At 33.8% G+C, this 24,827-nt stretch overlaps 2 protein-coding genes across 2 annotated transcripts in view; both read right to left on the bottom strand.

The window, feature by feature from the left end:
* The window catches only part of alpha-Catr (alpha-catenin related), a 148,565-nt gene that overhangs the window by 102,966 nt on the left and 20,772 nt on the right, over positions 1-24,827 (bottom strand). The gene's annotated exons all lie outside the window — the stretch shown is intronic.
* On the bottom strand, positions 864-4,269 carry LOC149373355 (speckle-type POZ protein-like). Its single transcript, XM_089597444.1, has 3 exons — positions 4,013-4,269; positions 2,553-2,714; positions 864-1,739 (listed from the first exon to the last, which is right to left on the bottom strand). Exons 2-3 carry the CDS (start codon positions 2,670-2,672, stop codon positions 864-866), a joined length of 996 nt encoding a protein of 331 aa, XP_089453570.1. The 5' UTR covers positions 2,673-2,714; positions 4,013-4,269.

Raw genomic sequence — 24,827 nt, 5'->3', positions numbered from 1 at the left:
AAGCATACTAACATGACAAGTGACTTTGATTAACTTTGATAAATCACTTCAGATATGACTTCTGTAGTAAAGTAACATTTTATATGTATGGATGTAAACGAAAATATGTGTGATGGTATTTGCTTCGCAACTATCTCCCTCTTTTAAGGCCCAATATAGTGCTGTAAGGGAGATGATGAATAATAAAAGCAAGTAAGTAGGTGATAACAGAATGCGATAAATCTAAGAGAAAAAGTAGTAATCGTACTATTCTACTTGTTTTTCTTTTTTTAGAAAGTGGCCTCGGTCATCAACCCCCCACGTAACAATATCTTTATCTCGAATACTGATGAAGTGCTTGGGTAAAAAGTTTTGCACATATTGTTCAAGACAACTGTTTTTGAAATTCAAGAAATAGGTGGTTAAAAAAATTGACAAATAAGAAAAGTTTTACTATTAAAACAGAGAATTTATTATCATTACACTTACATATGTTTAAAAAAAATCATGATGTATATATACTTAAACGTGAATTCATTATCCTTTTGAAAGCGGTTACGTCTGTTGATGGATAACTTTTAGTACAATTTCTTAATTTCTTAATTAAGTGATTCTTGGTAAATATTGTAGATGTATTAAATTAATAATTCTATGTTTGTTTGTACGATTATTACTTTTGAAGTGATGTAACAAAATTTAAGTTGACAATGCATATAATTTTTATAAAGGTTCATAAAATAATTAGTAACTTTACTTTTCTGTTAATAACATTTTAAAGTTTCATGAATTTCTTGAGAATTCAATGAACCTTAAAACTTTCCAGTCATTTTAGTAAATAGTATATCGTGCAATTTCAGAAAATGTGATAGTAGAAATATAATATTTTAAATTTCTTCTTTAAACACAGTCAACAATATTTTTTCCAAAAGATGTGGTTGTGTTTTCTTTAGATTCTTAAATGATTCAGTTTTCATAACATCTCTTATGTGTTCTTTTATGAAATTAAGTGATTGTGACATCAGAGTTGAAGAACTGTATAGATCAGCCAGTGACAGATGAGTTGCTGCATTTTCAACTGTCAAGTTTGCGCAAAGCTGTACTTCGCATAATTCTCTTAGAATATCAAGGGCATATTTATCAGCAGCCACAAATACTTCGACAATGTCACAGTCGGCTTCTTCAATCTCATTCGAATAGATGAATTGCAGCACAGCTTTCAAAGTTTTACCATCAAAGTCTTCGATTTTAACTACAGACTCTTGATTTTCCCTCATATTGTATCTAAACATGGCCGTGAACACAGGACTGCGTAGCGCTAATATGCACCGATGAACTGGGAACTCAGTACCATCGTTCGCTACGAGTTTAACGTCGCTGAAAGTATCTTCTTTCCCCAGCAGGTTGTAACTTTCCAAAAGTTTGCTTGAAATGTTGATTTTATTATTGTCACTTGCTTCTTTGAACGCGTTTCTATCTGCATCCCATCGTATCCAACATTTAATGATAAGGCTGCCATTATTCAGAAGGGTTAGTTCATCACGCCTTACACTTCTTTCAAGACATGAACTAAAGAGAGTTTCTTTCAAACATTCTCCTTCATTATTATAAAAATTGATTTTTACAAACGGTTCTTCGTGATTTCTTTCGTTGCTCATTTGTATTAGAAAAATAGTAGTGGTATCTTTTATTTTGTTGTGATAATCAAAAGGGTACAGCTTGAGGTACCACTTGAGACAATCTTTACCTGCTACTGAAAATACCTGAAACAAAAAATATGCATAAACCTTTATTTAAATTTAAAAAATAGCTTCCTACATGATAAATATATCACTTATTTGTTTTGGTAACATAAAATACTTTATTTTTATTTTTATAACGATTTGAACCAATAAAATAATTAATTAACAACATAAGTGTATGTTGAAGTATGAAAAAAGTCGTGTGATAGAGAAAACCAAAATTATAAACGATATTTTTTGCGTAGGATGTAAGCCAGGTTTAAAAAATAGTCATATGATTTAGAAAATTATGTTTGATCCACCTTATTTTTATCTTAAAAATAAATGTATTTTTGAAAAGTAAAATAATACATCAATTAACTGTTTACTTTATTTTATTGTAACTTTTCTTAAAATGGTAGTAACAATAGTTTTTTTTTAAAGTAATTAAAAGCGTTAAAAAAACCTTCACCTAAGCTTTGGTATGGAAAAAAATTTAAATTATATTCAAGGTTACAAATGACTCGATTGAATATGAAAAAAATTAATATTTGCGATTATGCTCTTCCAAATTCTATCTATGCATTACTTTTACATTACTTTTCGTAAATTATATTATAGCAAACAAAGCAGAATAACAATTTTTGTTCAATTTTGATTTTTTATATATCTAATCTACTTTAATAGAATATTTTAACAGCACAAAGTTCTATGGCAGAGCTAATGAAACTGAGCATATCCATCTCAAATCATTTTTATAATCAGTGTCCTCTATACCTTTTTTTTTTTTTGAAGGTACTATGCTGCGTCAATATAGTTATTATTAAATAATAAATATTCTATAACTTAATTTACCTGTGATCTAAGTGGCACACATCGTCCTGATGGGCTACATGCATTCAGAATAAAATTTTCTATCGTCCATGAAACACACGCCTCGGAAACTAGAACCTGCATTTCATTTTTGGATCCCATGATTTATAGATGAAATAATTTATTCTCAGTAGCTTTGAGTGTCTAAAAAAGGTTTGATTCAATATTATTATGACGACTATATTAATAAATAATATAACTAAATTAAATAAGAACAATATATGCAGTTATTATCTTTTTGAAAGAATTATACGAAAATATTGATCTATCGACAGCTCCATTTAGTATCTTTTATTCTTGCTATAATGGCACTAGTCTGGTCTTGAAAGTAACTAAAAGCTACCCAATAAATCAATTTAAAGCTGTTAGAATCAAAGAATAATCATTCAGTCATGCCAATTGATGTACAAAGTAAGGAAATTTTGTATGATATTAGAAATAAAGTATCTATTGTCCATTTTATTCTACGAGAAGACCGAGTTGAGGATCAAATTAAGCAGACTTTAAGAATTATTAATTCTAAGATATGTTTAATTAGTCATAGATCGTTTTTCAACATTCAAAATGACAAGAAAAGCTACTAAAAAATGTAATCAATTTTATGACATGCCCTTGATAATATTCGACAAATTAAGGGGCACTGGTACTTGTTTTCAAATATCATGAGTCAGGTTGACTACTTTTATTTGAAACACCGTTAATCTTACTTTTACTCAAACTTGTACCATGTAGGATATTAAATCCTGCGTAACACTAACACTTTTATGACCGAAATAAATATAAAAGCCAAAATCAGTATTCTTAGAATATTTTTTCGTACTATATTTACTGGAAAATGGAAAAAAAATACAGAATTAAATTTATTTGTCGTGAAAAACCTTTTTCTTTTGTATAAAAAAATAATCAAATCTTCAGAGTTTTCAGTTTATCTTTAACTTTGAAAAACTTCATAATTACATTCTATATCTCAATTGTAAGCTATCACTAGCTTTAATCTTATCAGGTGATTATTGCATTGTTCATTTCGCTGATAAGTAAAACGAAAATTCTTATCGAAAGTAGACAGTAAGAATTAAAAAAACTCCTAACCTGTACACTACTTAAGTTGACTATTATATTGAATGTTTAATTCTATCAACAAAAGCTATAAACTCGTGTACTTTTAAATAAGAGTAGATACTTGAAAATATTTTTGAACTAGTCTAGAGTGCAATATGAATATTATTATTTTATAAAATATTCAAACAGTTTAAGGATAAGAACAAAATTTTCATTTTGTACTATAATTCATTTATTTATAACGTAGAATATGACCGCAAGAGGTACTAATCAATATTTTCAAAACTTTTGAGAGACAAATGCCTTAAAATTGGATGTAGTCGTGTTTGCACATTCATTTTGAGATAAGTATTATTAAATAACTGTATAGTAAATCAACTTACATAAATAAATGAAGATGGTGCAGGACTTCAATAGAGAACACTATTAATTTAAGTTCTGTGAGCTCTCAATGGTTGGCATCTAGTGTACAGTCCTTTGGTGAATAATTTTTTCAACTGCTCAGTGAAATCCGTTGAGAAAGTAAAGCTTACTGATACGACGGACACATCCACATTTATGAAACACTGTATTGTATGACGAAAAAAGCTGTAAATTTGGTAATTTCAAAAATAGTAGCATACAACAACGTTTTGGAATATGCAAGTGTACAAGAAATTTATATTTTTATTAAAATAAATGGTTTACAAATCCGTTCAGTGCTTTTTGGCAAAAAACGATAAGTATACTGTATAATTACATAACCTCTGAACAAAGTACTGAATAAAAAAAAAATTTGAAGTTAAAGTGTAACTAGGTTGAAAAAAAGTTAATTATGGTGGTTTGATTGCTTGGATTGAATATACAAAATCAGATGCTGTTATCAGCTGCGTTTATAGATTTATAACTAATAGATGTATGTAGCTACTTTGTACGTGTTAAAATACTTGTTCGTATAATGCACACAAATGTGTATAAAAAATCGAATATAGCATCGAGTTTTACTAAAGTATTTTGTTCAGAGCTTCGATCAGAAATTGCGTGTGTGGAGAAAACTTATTTTGCAAGTTGTTTTGAATATTTTTATCAAAATATACTGAATCCGTTTACATTTTAGTACATATATATCGAAAAAACTACTTTGTACCAGAGCTTATAAAAAAATGTCTAGCTTACCTATGCTAGCGCCTGACCGCACCATGTCAAACTAAATTATCTTACATTTCACAGTCACGTCACTTTTAACAGACCTCGTTTATGTAGAGATACTTGTGCTACTTAGTAGCTGAATATTGAACTATAATGGCGTCGAAGATATACCGTTTTGTGAACATTTATACCAATTAACAGTTTATTCACTTATTGTCAACGCTCTTTCGGATAGATTGATAGCAACCCGAGGAGTTTAAACCAATTGATACAAGAAATGAATTTTTTTTTGGTGACTAACATATGTTTACAACAGTCTTTACTGCTTCTCATGAAGCTACAATAGCCTAATGGTCTAACATTTTGGACTTTTGACACGTAACGAGTGAACGCCATGTAACAAATCAATTTTCATTCATAATTTATACTCAACTAGAGATCTCTTTTAAAGTTAATCTACGGTAATATCAAAAATAATTTGAATAAGCGACTTATTTATATTTGAATGTCGCTTAATATTATGACCAAAGTTTTTAATAATACTTAAATTTAAAATTCCTTGTAACATTTTTGAACAATACTTTCAACACTATAATTTGTGATAAGATAAAATGCTTCTTAATTTTTTCAAAATATGCTTGGAATATAATTTGCCACTCAAATAAAATAAAATGCTATTGAATAAACTTTTATTTACAAGACAACAGTAACAAAAAAATTTTTTACATAGAGGACTACAATGTTAAGATTTGATGGTAGGGTCAAATTTTATACATAAATTTATTACAAACGTAGAATGAATCTACAGGTAGTAGTCAAGTTTTAAAAATTTTACGTGTCTCTTTTATTTATTATCACTTTTTAGGTAATGCAAGTAAAACTCGACAGTGATTATATTTTTTGTAACAATGTGCAGAAACTTGGATTTATCACACTAAAATCAGAACAGCAAAGATTGTTTCAAAAAATGTTTCACACAAGTCGTACAAGAAGATTCCAACACTTGTGTGATAACATTACACTCGTGGTCAATGTCAGAAACTTGTGCCATATACTTAATCGAATAAGTAACACTTAACTTTTAAGAGTAGAAGAACCTTTGTTACTAAGTCTCTTTATTTTTTACGATGATTGTTAATATTTTTTTTTACATCCTCAGATGTTGAATTCTTTCTCAGTTGTACCACGCATAATTCTTTTAAAATATCAAGTGCATACTTATAAGCAGCATTAAACACGTCAATGATTTTACAGTCGTTTTTATCAAAAACATTTAATTAACACAGCTTTCTGAGTTTTGCCATCAAAATCTTCAATTTTACCCACAGACTCTTGATTTTCCTCCACACCATACTTGAACATATTCGAGAAATAGAATAAATTTATGAGATGAGAACTTTGTACCATCATTTGACACAAGTATAATATCACTGAAGGTATCCTTTTCTGAAAGTGGATTCAAACCTTTAATAATTTTGCTGTTTCTATCCTACTCCCATCGTATAAAACATTTTATAATCAGTCTATTTTTTTTTTACAGGAATAATATTCACTACACGGTACGAGTCTTTCAAGACGTAAACTAAACGGAGTTTCCTTCAAACATTCTCCATTGATATTATAGAAATCAATTTTCACATTTGGATCTACAATACCTTTTTCATTCTCTACTTGTATAAGTGAGACAGTAGTACTATCTTTTATATTATTGTATAATCCAAAGGGGTAAAGCCTGATGTACCACTGGCACCATTATCTCCATCCACTACTGAAAATATCTAAAACATACAAAAATTATAACTTTATTCAAACAATATAAATGTTTTGTCAGATTATACCTAAGACTTTCATCATACACAGGCCATAAGTCCAGGTAATATGCTAGCCATAAATCTTTGCTTTGATTTTTATTTTCTCAGTCATTATTTTTTGGAGGTTAAAATATGGAGAAATATGATTGTTAATGTTTTGACTTACCTGTGATCTCAATGGTACATATCATGTTGCTTGATTAAACATCCTTGGAATAAAATGTTTTACCGTTCATGAAACACATGCCTCAGACACTAGAACTTGCGTAGTACTTTGAAATTTCATGTTATACGTATCAAATGATTTTTTTACAGCAGATATGTAAGTCTAAAATATATTAAATATTATTATTATGCAAAGTCAAATGATGAATAAGGTAATAAGACTGTTTTAAGATAGTTATAAAAGTATATTAATACTTATAAAAAATGTACAAACGTACTAGTTGAATCTATAAATGCTAGCCGATATACATCTCTTGTAAAAAAACTTTTATGTTTGGTTTAAAACGCACTCAAATCCTAAATGTGTTTACATACACGCTACAATACTAGTCTCAAACTATCAGATCATTAGCCAAGTTATCAAGCTACTGATAAGTAGAACCAAATTTCAAATCTATAAGTATAAAAAATAATTCTTTAGTATTTTTGAATTTATATTTCGTAGTTGTAAGGGAATATATACGAATGAGTCACCATTTGCTGCGAAAATTGTTAGTATTAATATTATGTATACCGTGCATAGTGGATTGAGGCACTCTTTAATAAGTATATGCCATAATGTTTTTTTTTTTTTTTTTTTTTTCATTTATTAGGAACAAGTTCCTTAAAAAGCATTGAGAGCCTATTTGGCCCATACAGCTTTGCAGTGACATGATTACATTATAGTTTTACATTATATTTGTAGATTACAGTTTTGTAAAAAATTATACATGTGGACGCACGCAGGTATGTTTGGTCGGTTAACGATGATATCAACTGTACACGGCAATCCTATGTTCAACTTATTGAGTTTTTTAATAAGTTCGTTTCTGTGTTCGTCATAGAGTTCACACTGCCAGAGTACATGGTTTATATTTTCAACAAATTTTCCGCATTTACAAGTAGGATCGTTTACAATATTTACTCGGTGGAGAGAGTCAGCAAGATTATAGTGATTTGCTCTTATTCTATTAATGGTAGTGATAAAGTTTCGAGGAAGTTTTTTATGGGCATACCATGGATTTGCTACATTACTATAGTAGTTGTTAAAATAGTGAGTACCTTTCTTAAGACCTTGTTGTTTAATTAAGTCGGTTGTGGAGTTACGCATTTGGATTTTAAATATTTCGAAGAGATCAGTGAAAGGCACTCTACTAATGTCAAGAGAGACTTTGTTGGTAGCCCTTTTTGCCATCTCATCAGCTTTCTCATTTCCTTCGATTCCCAAGTGCGATGGAATCCAGTAGAATCTTATTGAGAAGTTTGGGTTATTCTTAAGGTACAAATTATATTTCTCTTTTATTTCGAATACGTAGATGTTAGTTTTAACGTTGATATTAAGAGATTCTAAGCTTTGCAGTGCACTGAGGGAATCAGAGAAAATAATAGCGTCAGGGATGCAATTTTTAATAATTAACTCCAAGGCTTTGTCGATAGCAAGGCATTCTGCTGTATATACAGAAGCTTGAGGGTGTAGACTGAAAGCTGCGCTTATATTCAAAGATGGACAAGTGTAAGCAGAACCTACGAACTTGGCATTTTCTATTTTGCTGCCATCGGTGTAAAAGGCCGTATACATTTTTTCGTTGAGATAGCTTTTGAATATTTCCGTGGGATAAGACGAGTTTTGAATACTTTTGCCAAATTCAGTATTTATTTTAATATTTGTAAAATTTGTTTCAAAATTGTGAGTGTAACTGTTAAAATTAGAACTTGAGATGATTATATCAGGTGAATCTAAAATTTCTTGTATGCTTTGACTTAAGAGACGAATGGATTTTGGTTTTTTTTTTTTTAACACTCTAAAATAAGTTTGTATGGAGTTATATGTTAGCGTGGACGAATTTGAAAGTGTTTTAATCAAATACGTGTTAGATAGGTATTTTATTCTGTCTTTTATCATAACTAATTTGGATTCGGCATGTAGTATGTTCGTAGGTGTGCTTATTCTACACCCCAAAGCTGTTCTGATAGCGGTGTTTTGGATTTTTTGGAGTTTCTCTTGATTGATTATTTGTTTCGGATAGTAGACAAAACTACCGTATTCGATTATTGGTCTAACGTAACTTTTATACAAAGTGATGAGAGTTTCTGGGTCCGATCCCCACCATGTGCCACAAAGAAATTTAATTATGTTCAATGCTTTTGTACATTTTTTATTTATATTGTTAATTTGAGGAGTGAAAGAAAGTTTGTAATCTAGAATAAGACCGAGAAACTTTACAGTGGGGGCTGAATTTATTTCAGAGTTTTGGATTTTTATACTAATCTGCCCTGGTTGAATATTTTTGTTATTAAAATGTATTAGCTTAGACTTTTCTGGAGCAAGATCTAGTCCTATATTAGACAGATTATAGAAGATAGTGTTAACAGCAGATTCTATTCTGTTTTTACCGTAATTTTCAGATTTAAATTTTATGTATACTGCGGTATCATCCGCAAATTGAGATATACATACAAATTTTGGCACACCTTCCAAAATTTTGGAAACATAGATTACATACAAGAGTGGGCTAAGGACGCCTCCTTGAGGCACTCCCCTGTATGTAATCCTACTATCATCACCTAGAAAGTCCGTGTGGATGTATCTTTTTTTGGTGATAAAGTTAATATATTTGATAATATTGTTCGAACAGCCAATTTCCGATAGTTTAGACAGTAAGATGTCCGTGTTCACGTTATCGAATGCAGCTCTAATATCTAAGAATACCGCCAAAACTTCTTTTTTTTCGTGGAATGCTTCCTCTATTTTTAAAAGAAGATTTACCAAATTATCATTACACGAGCGTCCCTGTCTAAAACCTTGTTGACTGTTCGGAACAACATTATTTTTTTCAATCCACCATTGTAAACGGTTTTTTAAAATCGTTTCAAAAACTTTGCCAATACAAGATGTCAGGGCTATTGGGCGGAGACTAATCTTGTCACTCTTGTTAATAAAATGTATATATGAATGAGACCAAGTTTCAGGATAAATATTAGTTATGTAGATTTCATTAAATATGTCTAAAAGTAGGAGCTTGTATTGAATTGGTAGATTTTTAAGTATAAAGTAGTCTATGCCATCTTGTCCTGGAGAGGATTTGATATTTTTTTTGTTTAGAGCGCCGTTGAATTCAGAGAAACTAAAAGGATTATCAAAAAATGGATTTTTGCTGGTTTGGGGAGTGATAGATGGATCAGTCTCCGCCCAAGGAGGACAGATTTTATTTAGAGCTTGCTCTAGTTGTTCAGGTGTATGCATGTTAATCGTTTGATTTTCATTGTATGTTTTGACCCAGCCATTTTTTAGAATCTTGCATTTGTTCCATACATAAGTGTTATTGATATTAAACGAAAGTGAGCCAGCAAAATCACGAAAATGTTGTTTTTTTTTATTTTTGAAAGTTTTTTTGGCTATGGCTGTATATTTTTTATATTGTATAAGATCTTCCAAATTGTGAGAAAATTCCCATTTCTTAAAAGCAGCTATGCGGAGTCTTTTTGCTTTATGGCAATCATAGTCCCACCAGGGTACCGGATTCCAAGGTTTGCGTGAGATCGATCCAATTTTTATCTTTTTAACTGGTGTGCTTGACTTAATTGCATCAGTAATATGTTTAGTAAAAAAAGAGTATTTTTCAGAGGAGTTAAGTAAATTATAATCGGGAGAGTAAAATTTTACTATTGAATTTTGAAGAACGTTGTTAAAATTTTCCCAGTTTGTGCGAACAGTATAGGGTTTGAAACTTTTTTTGATGTAGCTAATTTTTTCTGTCGAGTATTTTATAAAAAGAGGAAAGTGATTTGAACCCCAAGTGTCATCCAAGCAGCTTACAATTATTTTGTCCGAGATGTTGGGAGTGGAAATAACCAGATCTAAATTGGATCTGTAATCGCGGTTTAATTCTATATATGAGAGTGTATCGCTGTTATGCAGAATAAGATTGTGGGAATCGATAACATTTCGTAATCTTTCACCATTTAAATCGATTTTTTCGCAATTCCAGTCTGTGTTGTGCGAATTGAAGTCACCTAATAATATTGTGTTGGGATTTTTAATATTATCTGCTAAGAGATTCCATTGATGCTGCGTTAGATTGACACCTGGGGATCTGTAGCATGCAATCAAGTCAAACACAGGATTGACATTATTAATGTGAACTCCGCATAGTTCTAGTGATGGATCTGGGGAAGTAAGATTAAGTTCTACATAGGAAATATTTTTACGTATAAAAAAGACGATTCCTCCTCCCTTTCCCGTAGTCCGGTCCTTTCTGAGTGTAAGAAAGCCAGGAAGGTGAATGTTGTCTTTGTTGGTAAGCCAGGACTCTACACAGATTATTATATCGAGTTGATTGCAGTTTTGTCGAATATCCCATTGATTTTGCACTAAGCTTCTTGCGTTCCAGCATACGATATTTAGCACTGTTTCTTGAAAGGAAGTCATGATTTTACTTTTAGTTTAGTCTTTTTACTTAGTCTCGTTTAGTTTTCTCCTGCAGAAACACTAGAGTAGTCACTTGATTGGCTTTGAGTTTCAAGGTTGGATATTTTTCCCAAGAGCCTCGATATTCGCGCTCTCAATGCGGTGCTGGAAATTTTATTTCTTGCATCTGATAGCATTTTTAGTAGGCCTTGTGTGTCTGCAGTATATCTGTAAGCAATCTCAAGAACGCTATTGGAGCCGTGAGTTTCTTTGAGAAAATCTACGAGGGAGGTTGAATTAATAGGATATTGAGCGTTATTATTTTTAATAAAATCTAGGGCTGGTTCCATTTGTTTTTGAATATCAGCTAGGATGACTTCTTGTGCCTGATCTTGTAATTTAGTGCGTGGTCTCTTTTTTTTAGGTTTCGAGGAATCTTTAGGAGATATAAAAAGTTCCTTATGTACGTTGTGTGAGTCTTGAGAAGACATTGACGAGGTAGTTGTCGGTCTTTTCAGGGCTGAGTTCCCGGGCAGAGTCATATTTGTAGTCTGATTGGCTGTCAATGGAGAGTTTACTTTTTTGCCCACAGAGATTGAGTCAGCAGTCGATAAAATCGTACTCTCTTCACAAGGTTCGATGTCGGCAATTTCAGCGGCAGACTTTTCTTTAATAAATTGTTCTTGGTTGGCGGAATGACTAAGTGACTGACAATATCTGGCAATATGCCCTTCCTCCTTGCACAAATAACAGCTTAATTTTTCTGTGGAGAAATAAAGGGAGTACACTACGCCGTCATGTTGAATTTCGAGCCTTGGCGGAATCAGAGTCTCTTCTTCTGGTTTTACATACATTTGTCTTCTAAAACAACAGACGTGTTCGTATCCTGGTAGCTTTGTGCCTGACCGTATAAACGTTATTTGTGAAACTGGATTCACTTTTAGTCTATTTAGTTCCTCAACTATTTTTTCGTTGGTTATTACGGGACAGACATTGGAGATAAGAATACGTTTAGCTTGAGTAATTAGAGGCCTTATAACTAGATTGCAATTTTCTATCTGAACCGTCTTTCCGGAGAGTTCCTCAACAAATTTTTTGTCGCTTAAGTAAATGCAAACTCGATTTAATGATATGCGTGAGACAAATCTGACATTTTTGGGTTCAACTATGGTGCCCAATGCAATAGTGTAAGAATGTATTGATACTCCTTCTATGGAGTCTAGTATAATCGCTTCTTCTTTTGTAGGGTACTTGATCTGTTGCGTCATTTGCGAATACGTTGGCCTGGATTGTGTTGGCTGGGTCTGGGAGATGTTTGAGGTTAGTTTGCTCACGTTGGAGTTGATCATTTCAACAAGGAGATGACCAACTTTTTCAAGATGTATATATTAGTAGGAGGTCTCCGCCGGCGCGGAGCCCGCGTAGCTCTTATTTTTCTTTTTGCCTTTTGCCGTCAGACCGCACTATTTCATTAACAATTTTTGTAAAATCAAAACACAGTGGAGCCACGAGAAGACGCGTGTTCACTCGTTCGAAGCTCCGCTAAGACTCATATGCCATAATGTATTACAGCTTCAATAAGTAAAGTGCTCTATTTATTTATCTTACATATACATACTTAAGTAAATGTCGGGATGTTATTGTAAATCATACGACTAGGTTCAAAGGATTTTTTATTAATCTAATGTTTTTACCTAGAGCACGATCATGTCTACGAATGTGTATATTTATTTTTTTCCCAAGGTCTTGCGCCCTTAAATCACTTTGCGCTCATGGGTGGGTAAGCCCATGGGCCTAAAGTATGACCTTGCGCCTTAGGGAAGAAAAACGACGTTCAGACCTTGAGCACAAACATACAAAAATCCCACCCTTAGAGCGAGATTTTTTTACTTTGCACCCGTGGTACGAAAACAGCTATTTTTGTTCACTAAAATTGATTTAATTCATGGTGCATTAATAAATACAAACTACTAACATGAAAAACTAAAATTAACAGTTTCGTTCGATCTCAATGGCTGCCAATGACTACGTCTCTTCAAAAATAATGTCCTGAAATGCTGAGTTGAATCAGTCGAGTGAGTGAATCTCAACAAATAGTCTATGGTAATGGATGAACATTCCCAAGTGTAGAAATTTCAAAACTCAATTATCTCATTTGCTACACTAGTTAAATACATTCTTATAGCATTGATACAACTGCGTTAACAGTATTCTACGTGACTTAACTGAAGTTGTAAGCTGAAAGCCTAATAACTATGCCATTCCACTCGTTTAAAAATTTGATGTCAAATGTACGTGTATATTGTTACACAAGTAGCAGTTTTGAAATTATCTCTTATTATTGGTGTTATCAACCTTAGACATTCTTATGTGCTGTTAACCGCTCTCTACACGCGCGTGTGTGTGGTTGAATGAATACGAAGTGAAAATCTTGAGCTATACATAGGAAGTAGATTAAACGCTGACAGCACTTGTTGACACGGAATTATGTGTGTAATTTGAATTTGGCTATGTAGAAGTACATTGAAAAAAATCGGACGTTTCTGGACATGCTTTCAGTATAAAATACAGGAACTTTAGTAAACGTACCAAAATTAAAAAACAATAATGTTTGGAATGATTTGTGGAGAAGCCTTGTGTGGGTATTGTGTCATGATCATATACTTCGTGATTATTTAACGGGATCTTTGAATGCAAAACTTATTTTTGTTTAAAGTTGTTACAAGCTGGTGGAGGTCTTTTATCCAAATACTTTCTGTAGAACGTCTTTATGCATTCATTTAGTATTCGTACAGTATTTTATCCGTTTCATGATAATGAAACAATATGCCTTTGTAGTTTTTGTTCATTTGATACAAATGTATGAAATATTGCGTAACGAACACCTCTGTATCAAGGTTTCAATGAATATTCTTTCTCTTTCCACTAAATCCGTTGTGGTATTACATTATTTCACTACGAACTAACTACGAGTGTACGAGTTTCTATTCCCAGTTTAATTTCATTTTAACCCTTTACCAATCCGAAGGTCTTGATTAATATCTGTAATTTCGCGAGTATGATGTTCCACATCATAAATTTGCATTAGCGACATTATTTGCATGGATAACAAATGTAATCTTCCTTTTCAATTAACTGCACAGTTGTATCAAATACATATATACATCGCTTTTTGGTGACGGAGAAGTACTTAAGAAGACTAAAAATGCAAAAGAAAGATTCTTCATAAAATTTCAATATATTTTCAACCTTAATCAAAAAGAGCTTCTTCCTTAACACCTCTCATAAGTGTTAACGCACGACTAAGTCATCATCGTGCTAACATCAACGATTTTTTCTTTTGTCACCAAACATATGACATTTGTAGTGGTAGTCGTAGTAGTAACAGTCTAGCCACGCGAGTTAGAGAATGGTATTTCGTGCAATTAGTCTCGTGGAGAGCTATATAAATGTCAGGGGATGAGAAGCGAGGAGAGATTGCTTATTTTGAGTGTACAGAACACATTGATTATTAGAGTAATAGCAATAGTATTATTAGAGACAGTGAAAAGAGTAATCGCTTTTCAAGGTCTAGTTAGTAAGCCAACCTAGGATTATCACCCTCAGCTGAGGTGTGAAATTTTCTTTGGGCTAACTACAGACTAGTATTAGTTGACTTGTCTGAGAATGCTGAAGTATGTGTAACTTTTCTTATTATTTTTAATATTTTTGTATTTACTACGTAGTTATAGAGATACTATCAACGTTAATTTGTATTTATTTTCTTTAGAACTACTGTGAGGTGAAGTTTTCTTTCGTGTAAATGTAAATTTTTGTTTTTATTAGAAGATTAAAACGGCTCTCAAATAAACTTTTAAAATCTGTTATATCTATGGGGGGATTGTACTAATACTTGTAGATTTATAATAGTGATCTAAAACTTTTGATTTTAGAATGAACATAAATAAAATATATTGCAAGATTACTTTAGCACCATTGATATGACTGTGACAACATTTTTGTGTACTGTGAGGTCACAAGTATATTTTAATTAATATCTCATTTAAAATATTCAAATATATCACCAAACCGAAGCTACTGTGAGTTTAAATCTTCGCGACATTAAGAAATATCAAGTACCTTAATACTCAAACGTAAGACATGGAGATACACCTTATACTAGAGCTCGCAACTATTATTTCTGAGCTGCCTAATCAAAGCCACCGACGCTGCTTCTCAGGAGGGTATAAAAGGCCCATGCCAGCTCATGTTAATCACTTTTTGCCATCATCAACGAGTCCAGCATTTTGACCACAGAGCTCTGCTCTTTAAAGCGCTATAGTACATTTCTTTGATAACGCAATAAATGGCAAAATTATACCTACAAAATGGATTATTACTCTTTATATTACACCTTTCCTATCATATGTAACTCTGGCTTAACGGGCGCCGAAGAGGCTATTGCAGTCTTCTAGTTTTTCCCGTCCCCCAGTGACGTCTCTCTTGTGTTCCTCGGGTAAAGAGCGGCTCTCCAGGGCAGTACGAACTTGAGTGATCCCGGGGCATTGGCGACTTACCCGCACCCGATGGTAGCACAAGAAAGTCAATAAATCAATACTTAGCAACATCATTAATCTTAGGACGTAGGGCATCACGAGTCAGGGGCATTGTAAATCTGATTACGTTCCTGCACACTCCCACTGGGGTATCTCGTAATACGTGTTGGGGCAATACGAACCCAACTTTATACCTACGAGTCCTCACTATCTCCTATTCTTCTTAAAAGAGGATCCTTATAAAACTAGTATACATGAATAATTAACGTTACGTGAAAGAACTCCAGTGTGAAAGTATACATTTAATTACAGTTCATACATCTACATATTTATAATCACGACCCTTGCAGTACATCTTGCAGTAATTTGGTAGAAGAGCTGATTCGATGAACCAGAGATTTTTCGGTCTAATTCGTGCATTACTACGAGAAAAACACGTTTTTTTGTACAGTTTTACATAAATTGTATACAAGAATAGTGTTTTTAAGAGCATCTATCAGTAAACATAAGGTCACTATGAACTATTCGGATTTACTCTGAATCTCATAATTGCAGCATTCCTTTCATTCATTTCCCAACAACTCCCACCCTACAGCATCCAATGACACACAGACGTGGTATTAATGGTCATTAATACCGCTCGGAGACCAGAAAACTGACTATACAAAAGACAGAAAAATGAAAACAATTTTTAAAAAATTAACGAAAGCAGCACCACCATGCATTGACGTAGGTAGCTTATTTCCCGAAACTGAATGGAGCAGCAGCTGTAGAACTTCATGCTCGGTCGCCAATCGATTTATGAGTCCTGCACTTCTCCCTCTCCCGCTCTCTCCCCCGAGCGTGTAATTAGCACGGAAACATTTCAGAAGCACTGCAATAAGATCGTCGAAGTAGTAGAATATGTTGGCAAAGATTGAGGTGGGGGTAAACTTTTGAGGAAGAAATGACGAATTGCCGAAATCTGTTTTGCTCTCGATTAGTGGTGTTCATAGAGTTGTATTGCTCGTAAAAAATATTATTTAGAACGTTTTTTTTGGATTGTATTGAGAAATATTAAGTTGTGGTTGATTAAATGATAAGTTTATGCTACACATTAAAGTATCAGGTTGATCTTAGATCTTGAAATTCCAAAGTTCTTTAGTCTTTGGAGGGTAGACGAGAATAGGTGGTTAACCGATATTTTTCGCCAATCCATATTTAAAACGCACACACTAGAAAAAAGCTATAACCCCTGAGAAATAATTCAATGCGAAGCAAAGTTCTATTTTTATTCCACGCTCAACCCCTGCGGACGCTCTTTCAGCTTCCTTACACATAAACTCGCTTTCGAATAATTTCACGCAGCTGTACGCGTATTATACAAGGACAGAAAGGAGACAGCAGGTGCAATGTATTCCAGATCCACCTCTCGCACACTGGACTCTCATTTTCCATTTTGCGGAAGCATGGAAATTAGACGAGGATTAAAAAAACTCGACTGCGTTACGGTATGCCCGCGTGTTGTGTCCACTGCCTTTGGCGTGGTTTGCTTTTAAATTTAAATTTAATTGGGCAAGCGGGTCGCTTATTCGAGCTCCCAGTTAGTAGGGACTTTAAGTGCGATGATGGAAAATATTGGTACGCTTGTTTTTTAATGTTTTTTCATGCACTCTATCGAACGAGATCTGGACAATTGGAGACCGCAAACTCAAAACCCTTTCAGTTTTTTTGTATTTACTGAAATATTTCTGGCAGAGTAATCATTACGGTGATTGACTTTTTAGTTTTACATCAACATGATCAATTGGATCCTTTGAATGGATGTTAAATTTTGGAAAGTGATTGGATTTACACTACTTTGATCAGTAGTTCTAATTCTGGTTGACGGCGTAGTAAACACAAGCTAGTAAATAGCAATTATCGATTAGTTGTTTTCAACAATTCATGACTTGGACAGTATAATAATAAACTAAGTATACGCTAACGTATACATTTTTTCTTGAATGGTACCTTGTTCCGTGTAAAATAGTCGGATTATGCGCACTGGTACTTTAAATAAACCAACGCAATTAAACTTCTCATTAATAGGTAGTTTCAAAGTGGAGCCAAGCCCGGTTAAGCGGATGAAAACGTTGTTACATGATAATCGCTTCATTACAAAACTCTAGTCTTAACTCGGAAATTTTTCTTCAACGCAGTCAAGGAGCTCTAAAGTTTCTAGACAATTTTCTCGATCATTCACCGTTTCTGAAAAATGTCCGCTAGTGCAAGTTTTTAAATATCTCACGAGAACTATCCACTCCGGGGGATTGTGTGATACTTAAAAAGTTTCCGCTCGTCGCTTTAACCCAATTTCCAATGATCACCACACCAAATGACAAACATTATTCTGGACAGAGATGTTCCCGTGTGAAGTAATTCCAAACTTTCTGGCCAAACTACGCGTGTACATACGACCAAACTCGACAAAATGAACTCCTGTTTTTTACCTACGTATGACAATAAAAAAAAGTAAAATACAATAGCAGATAAGTCCCAGTAGAACGATAACGTAGCATCTTCAACTTGAGGGTAACCACGCAAGTAAATTGTACTGCAAGTATACGTTTGCTCGCTCTCCTATGAGACTGGGAATCAACTTTACAGCTTTACCACAGAAAAAAAAGGTAACGAGGAAAGAAAAACAACCCATCCCAACTCGACAAGGAAAATTACACACAAGCGGTCTTTAGATAATCAAACTTTCACATTTTTCTCCATCAACGTCTTTGTTCTCGTCGTTGGGACCATCAATCAGTTTTCGCTCATACAGTTCTGGAACGAAAGGAAGAGAGACTATTGGCATATATTTATACACCAGTGGCCTATATTACTTCCCCGTGTATACATCGATTTCCCCGCGAACAGAGGCAAACTTTCCCAGACTCCCTTTATACTGTGTACACCCCAGACGCGAATTCCAAATACGATATACTCCACCCGTACACTATGTGGTTCTATTTTTTATCAGCTTTAGCGTTTGTACACTCGCAGTTTTTATACTAGAAAAAAACGCGGGATGGCTTTTGAGCGTGATTTGTGATTCAGTTTTTTTTTGCTCAAATAGTCGCTGTTTTCATTTTGTTTTATACCAGTAAGCTGTGTTTCACGATAAAAACAGGATTGAGATGTAGTGCACAGGTTATTTCAAGAGTCAATAGAGATAAAATAGAAAGATACATCAGGATAAAAAAAAGTATCAGCTTTGCATGAGCAAATCAATTATTAAAGCAATGAAAATTCTTGCATACAACATAACCGACTAAAAATGGTGTGTATGTCTCAATTACTACATTCGTTGATCATGTGATTCATTAAAACATTTCTTGTTGAAACATTGACGTAACCGTACAGTATAGATAAAAAAATTATAGTAATAATATTAACATGCGCAAGGTTCAAAGTTGTCTATTACAATATAAAATTATGACTTAAAAAATAAAAATGTAAAAGAAAATTTAACACAAAAGTTTATCTTGAATAGAGCTGAATATGGTTTATGATCGTGGGTTGAAACATTAACTTTTATCTAACAGTTAATGCGTTGAAAAATCTAAAATCGAGTCAATGTGAGGCATCAAACGTAATAATAGCTAAATAAGATGAGCGATCTAAAAATAGATTTGCAAAAGTTCGTAATTCATCTATAAACTAACGTTTAGTTTTGCCTATAGTAATATAAGATTGTCAATCTCGTGATTCCTAGTTAGCGAAGAAAACCATACTACCCAATTTTTGTGTATAAAGTTAGAAAAGTGAGTTGGGCCATCAGTCATATGGTTGCATGAAAAAGCAAATCAGCTCGAAAATCACTTTGGATTCCAACAGCAAAATCAACTCGTTAATCAATGAACCAATCAAACCAATCGAGTAATGGCCAGTTCATAAATTCAAATCATAGCAGTAAGCTCAAAGAGCACGTAATTGTACCTACACAGCTCCTCCACTGTACAGCGAAATCAAGCTAACACACCGGCCAATTATCCGAACGACAGGTACTATGTACAACCACTTGAACGACACCCTTGAGACCAATTGATATTCTCATGCCGTTGCTGTGCGTATACTTGTGCATACGGTGTTCCATTATCCATAAGGTGTCTCTTTGTTCGCTTTGTCTCTTTCTCTCTATGCATGCATATTGGGATAAATAGCCTACATATTTTAGAGCGGACTAATGCAACTACGGGGTACTGTAGTCCAATAAACTTTAACTTCTGCTGGTGGTAGCTTCTGTTAAGTAATGCCTTGGCTCGTGGCTGATCAACACAGGCAGGCATCGTAAGCATGTGCCGAGTGTGTAAGTAGGTGTGTGCTTGTGTATATGTCAATCAAACCTAGGGTTTGATAAGATAATTGAGACTTTTTCGTCATCATACGTATAGTACATGTACAAATGTAGGCATGACACTTGCACAATTAGTCTTTACTTTATTTTACCTATAGACAAGGATTGTGTGATGTACACGTTATTTCAGTAGATTAAAAATGTTTCGTTCTAATAGAGCGTTGTAAAATAAATTTTAATTCAGGATATTGACATGATTGAATTTTTGCCTAGTTGTAGCTTTTAGGAAAAAAATTAAATATCTTACAATCATTTTCTTTTAACGCAGATTATTTTTAGCAGCTAAAGTATTAGTTATTATGAGCAGATAAATATAATACAGTTCTTTTATCTATTTAAATAAATTTACATTGATAATTTATTTTAACTACTTTTTTTATTTGTGATGAATTGTTGAATCACTGATAAAATCTAAGAAATATATTTTTTTTTGTTGTTGTTGGAATTAACGCTACGATTTTCAAGGGTACTAAGTTAATGTCCTAAAAATTATTGATGGTGAATCTTGCAAAGAATCATCGTATGACGTTTTCATATAATGAGAGAAGTAAGTACTTATTTTGTGCAATTAAATGTATGAAGTACAGTAAAAACTAATTCAACATCGCAATAGCTCCATAATTGAATGAGTTAAATTGCTGATTGTAAAAAGAAACGGTGTCTTATATGTAATTTGATTTTTGATCACAGATAACTTTATACCTTTTGACAAAGCTACGACTTGAAACGGAATCGCATAATAAGATAATGAAAAATTTCCACAGAAGGCAATTCATCTTTTTCTCCTTTTCTTCTGAAATGTTAATACAACTTTTTTATCAAATCCTCATTATCAATAAAATCGTAAGATCCAACCAATCTTTACGGCACCTCGATTCCCATTAAAGGAACTTGCAAACAAGAAAGCATGCAAGCGCAGCTAATTCCTCCGATTTCCTTCAACTGACGCAAATTACTTTTCCTCGGCTCCATCAGACCACTGTGCTTCATGTGTAAGCGGCATCATCGTCATATAATATGGTGAGATGACACGGGATAGATATCGCGTCGTGGGCCGAGTTAACAAGGAAAAATAAGGAGGTGGAGGACGGGGAAACCGATCAAAGTTAAATGGACTCTGTTATCTGGGCGACGCCACGTGGCTGTACCTACGCGGATAATAGGCAATGGCCCATTTCTCCATCCTTCTTCCAAGCCTCTTTTCTTTCCTATACCTCTCACTTTTTTTTCTTCTATTGGGGGAGCGGAAGAAAATCCGCGGGGTGGCAATTACTACCGTGCGTCGCAGAGGAAAAAAAAAGTCCGCTGCTCGACTATTAGTTTCTTTCGGAGGTGAGGTTGGAGGAGAAAGAACGAAAGAAAGGAAAGGAAACGGATGTCTGAATGGGCGCACGAGGTGACGTGGGTGCGATCTTCTCTGTCGTATTTTCTTATGATCTTTTTTCCTCTTTGCAGCTGGTTGTGGAAGATTTTTTGTCGTCTGCTTGGGTATAATGCACAAAGGAATATGAGTGAGAAACTTTTTTTTTCCTTAGTAGAATGAAGTAAGGGCTTACGATTTAATACTGGATTAGAAAAAGACCGTCAACTGTTTTGGTAAATACGATGTCGCTCTAAAAACCCAATTATATTTGAGTGAGTAAATTACATACATTTAAGCGATACCATAAAAAAAACATGATAACAAAATTCCCTCTCTGTAAATAGAAAAGTTTGGAACACAAAACCTTTCAACTTCTGAAAGTTATACATTTTTTTTATTGCTAAGTTAAACATTTTTAGATAGTTTTGAATACAAGGTACGTTATAACTGTTTATATTTTCAAGCTTTTTTTGTGTTGAAAAGCATTCAAAAAGAATTTCATGATACTTAGTTCAGAGGTAGAAAATTTTGTTTATCACTTTTACACCTAGGGTAAGAAAAAAAATCTCAAAAGTGCACTTCATAAATTGAATCATACTGGACCTTGAAGTCTTCTTTTATTTTGCGGAATTATTCATGAAAATGCGTGCCTTGTAAATATAGTGGCGGTATGAGAAAAAGTAATCGAATGAAGATTCTTGTTTTTCATACATAAAATAATTATCTACGTAGTGTGCGTTAAAACTTCAAAAAAAAAAAAAAAAAAATTGGTGCACTTCCATACTCTCAACCTTACATGCCTGACCTAGATGTAACAGCGTGCATACTTGACGCACGTATGCCTACATCAAATATTCCAAAACTCCATTTTCCAAGGTAAGAACATGAAATTTCTCGTGCCACAGTATGAAAGAAACTGTAACATTAATACGTAAGATTTGGACCAACAAAAGTTTGTGTGACGTCTATATCTACGCTAAAGGAATTAAAAGTCCAGTGCCTATTCCGATAAGACTGCATCATAAAAATTGATCAACGAAACCCTGAAATACTGCAGTCCACACTTGTACTCAGAGGACAGATTTGTTTAAACAATGTATTTTCTCGTTTATTTGAAAAAATATTTTAAAAAAAAATACGAATAAATTTAATACTGTCACAATGTCGTTTCTAGAACAAGCCAAAAGAGAAACCAAAAGCTCAAAAGCTCTTTACCGACATCCTCGTTCCACCGTCAGAATTAAAAGCTCCTCCTCTTTCATCATTTCATTCAACAAATATATATATATATGAATAAAAATTCATGCGGAATAGTGAACGAATTTAAAAGCGAAATAAAGAAGAAAAACTAACGAAGCAGCCGAGGGATGCAAAATACATGCGAGAAGAAGGGTACGCGCGAAGAGAATGTCTGCCCTGAAAGGATCCCCCGGAACGTTCAGAGGGCGAGGAAATTATGGAACGCCGGGTGGAAGTCAGTCACAGAAAAAAAGAGAGGCGCGCTAGCTCGTTAAGAATTTTCCACGCCCTTCGGCTACACGCATTTGTACGCGCGCGAGCTTTAACGAAAAAAAGGGGCCATCGGTTAATCATGCCTCGGGTCAGTGGCTCTTCGCGCGTATAAGTCACCGTGGGTCTTTCATGCTCTTTTTTTCTTTTACTTTTTTGTTTTCGGGACTGTGATTGCATTTGCATTTTCATGATTTTTTGGTGAGGAAAGGCTTGGGTTAGTAAGCTTCGAGGGATCCGGGAGTGGATTGTTTTTTGGAAAGCTTCAAAATTCATAGCGTGGAGTGGTTTTGCCTTGTGGTTACGTACTCGGTTGTTGTCTATTTGAATTTTAAAATAAAAATGAAAATGTAAATATGGGAACGAAATCATTGAACATTGGTCCAGAAATATAATCATGACCAGAGTTTCTCTTGCATTTAGATCCATACGAGATGTTCTTGTATCTCTGTTTAATTCGTGGTTGTGCTTTGATGTTCTATCAGTATTTTGCGAAGTGTCGTTAAGAAAGATTAGTATGGTATTTTGATTTCTCGAACTTTATTTTTCTTAAACAACATAGTTTTATGCAAGTAAAAAAACTTTGATTGTCTTAAAATATTATAATCAATTAACGTTTTTTAAAAAGTTTCATAAATAGGGACATAATATAAAACAATAGGTACAATGTTTCATAATTATGTACATTTTTTTCTTAAAATCTTTTTATAAAATAAAGTATTTTAACAATTAAGAACCATATTTAAAAATTAGAATAATAATGGTAAATTTATAGCGCACCAGCTAATACCAAAATTTCTACTGTTAAAGCTCACAGTTAGAAAAAAAAATCAAAGAAGCAAGTATGATGAAATTTATGGTCATAATAGGGACATTTTTACCTTATATCAAAGACCTTTTTTTTGCTTTCAATTTTTTTTGCCCTAACCGCTCAGTGTGCGAAGTCTTTTGAGCTGGCCCCTGGAAAAGTTTCCCTCAGACGGCTTTGGTCATCCATCCCCTGAGCTGGCCAGGTACCGATCGGGTTTTCCTTCGAAAAAGAAGCGCCCCTGACGAGGTTTAGACATCACTAGAAAAATCGACTATTTGTTATATAAATCGGATGAGTGGTTTTTGGGCATCCCAGGTACATACTTGTCTCATCGAAAAAGCCCAAGAAAATGTCTCGATATTTTTCGACAGGATTCGATCCCACGACCCTTCGAATATCGACTCTGCTCGGAGGCTAGTATGCTAACCGCTAAACCATCGGAGCTCTGAGGAAAGATTAGCTATGTACTCAGTGGCTGATGTGATAAAGCTTTTATGATGGGGGGGGTTGGAGGCATCGAAATTCTGTTCGAGTTATGTTCCTCCAATATACCTTTGATACACCTACAGACCTATTAACTATAACATAGTAACATAGGACATTAATTAATGTTAACATTTAACAAATTTCAGTAGTTACCGTCATGATCCTCATTTTAACTGTTGGAGGTGTAATAATCGAGATTAAGAGGTCACTGATAGAAAAAAGTCCACAAAATAATGAAAATGTTCACCAAAGATAATTACTCACTAAAGCTCAGGAACATAATAGAGCCCGAGCGATTCTTCGACTCCCACTCAGAGGTTCAACTGCACTTTACCTCGCAGTGGGACGTCTATTGCTTCGACGAAGCCAAGGTACCATCATTTACTCGACTACTACATACAACTACCATTTAAACGAGCCTTACAGCTCAAGAAAAAGAAGAATAATGAGGGACTAGCTGAAGAGTTGGCAAAAATTCTGTGTCGCGAAGATGCATAACACCTCAAGATAATTGCATTCCGAGACGGGCACCGACCTTTTTCTCTCGAGGGACTGGGTAAATGTGTTTAAAATA

This window comes from Copidosoma floridanum, unplaced genomic scaffold (assembly GCF_036245765.1).
Source record: "Copidosoma floridanum isolate Cflo_tuat_1 unplaced genomic scaffold, Cflo_Japanese_pri ptg000032l, whole genome shotgun sequence".
NCBI classification, from domain to species: domain Eukaryota; kingdom Metazoa; phylum Arthropoda; class Insecta; order Hymenoptera; family Encyrtidae; genus Copidosoma; species Copidosoma floridanum.
Note: the sequence above shows the minus strand (reverse complement) of the source record. Positions and strands in the feature narration are given on the sequence as shown.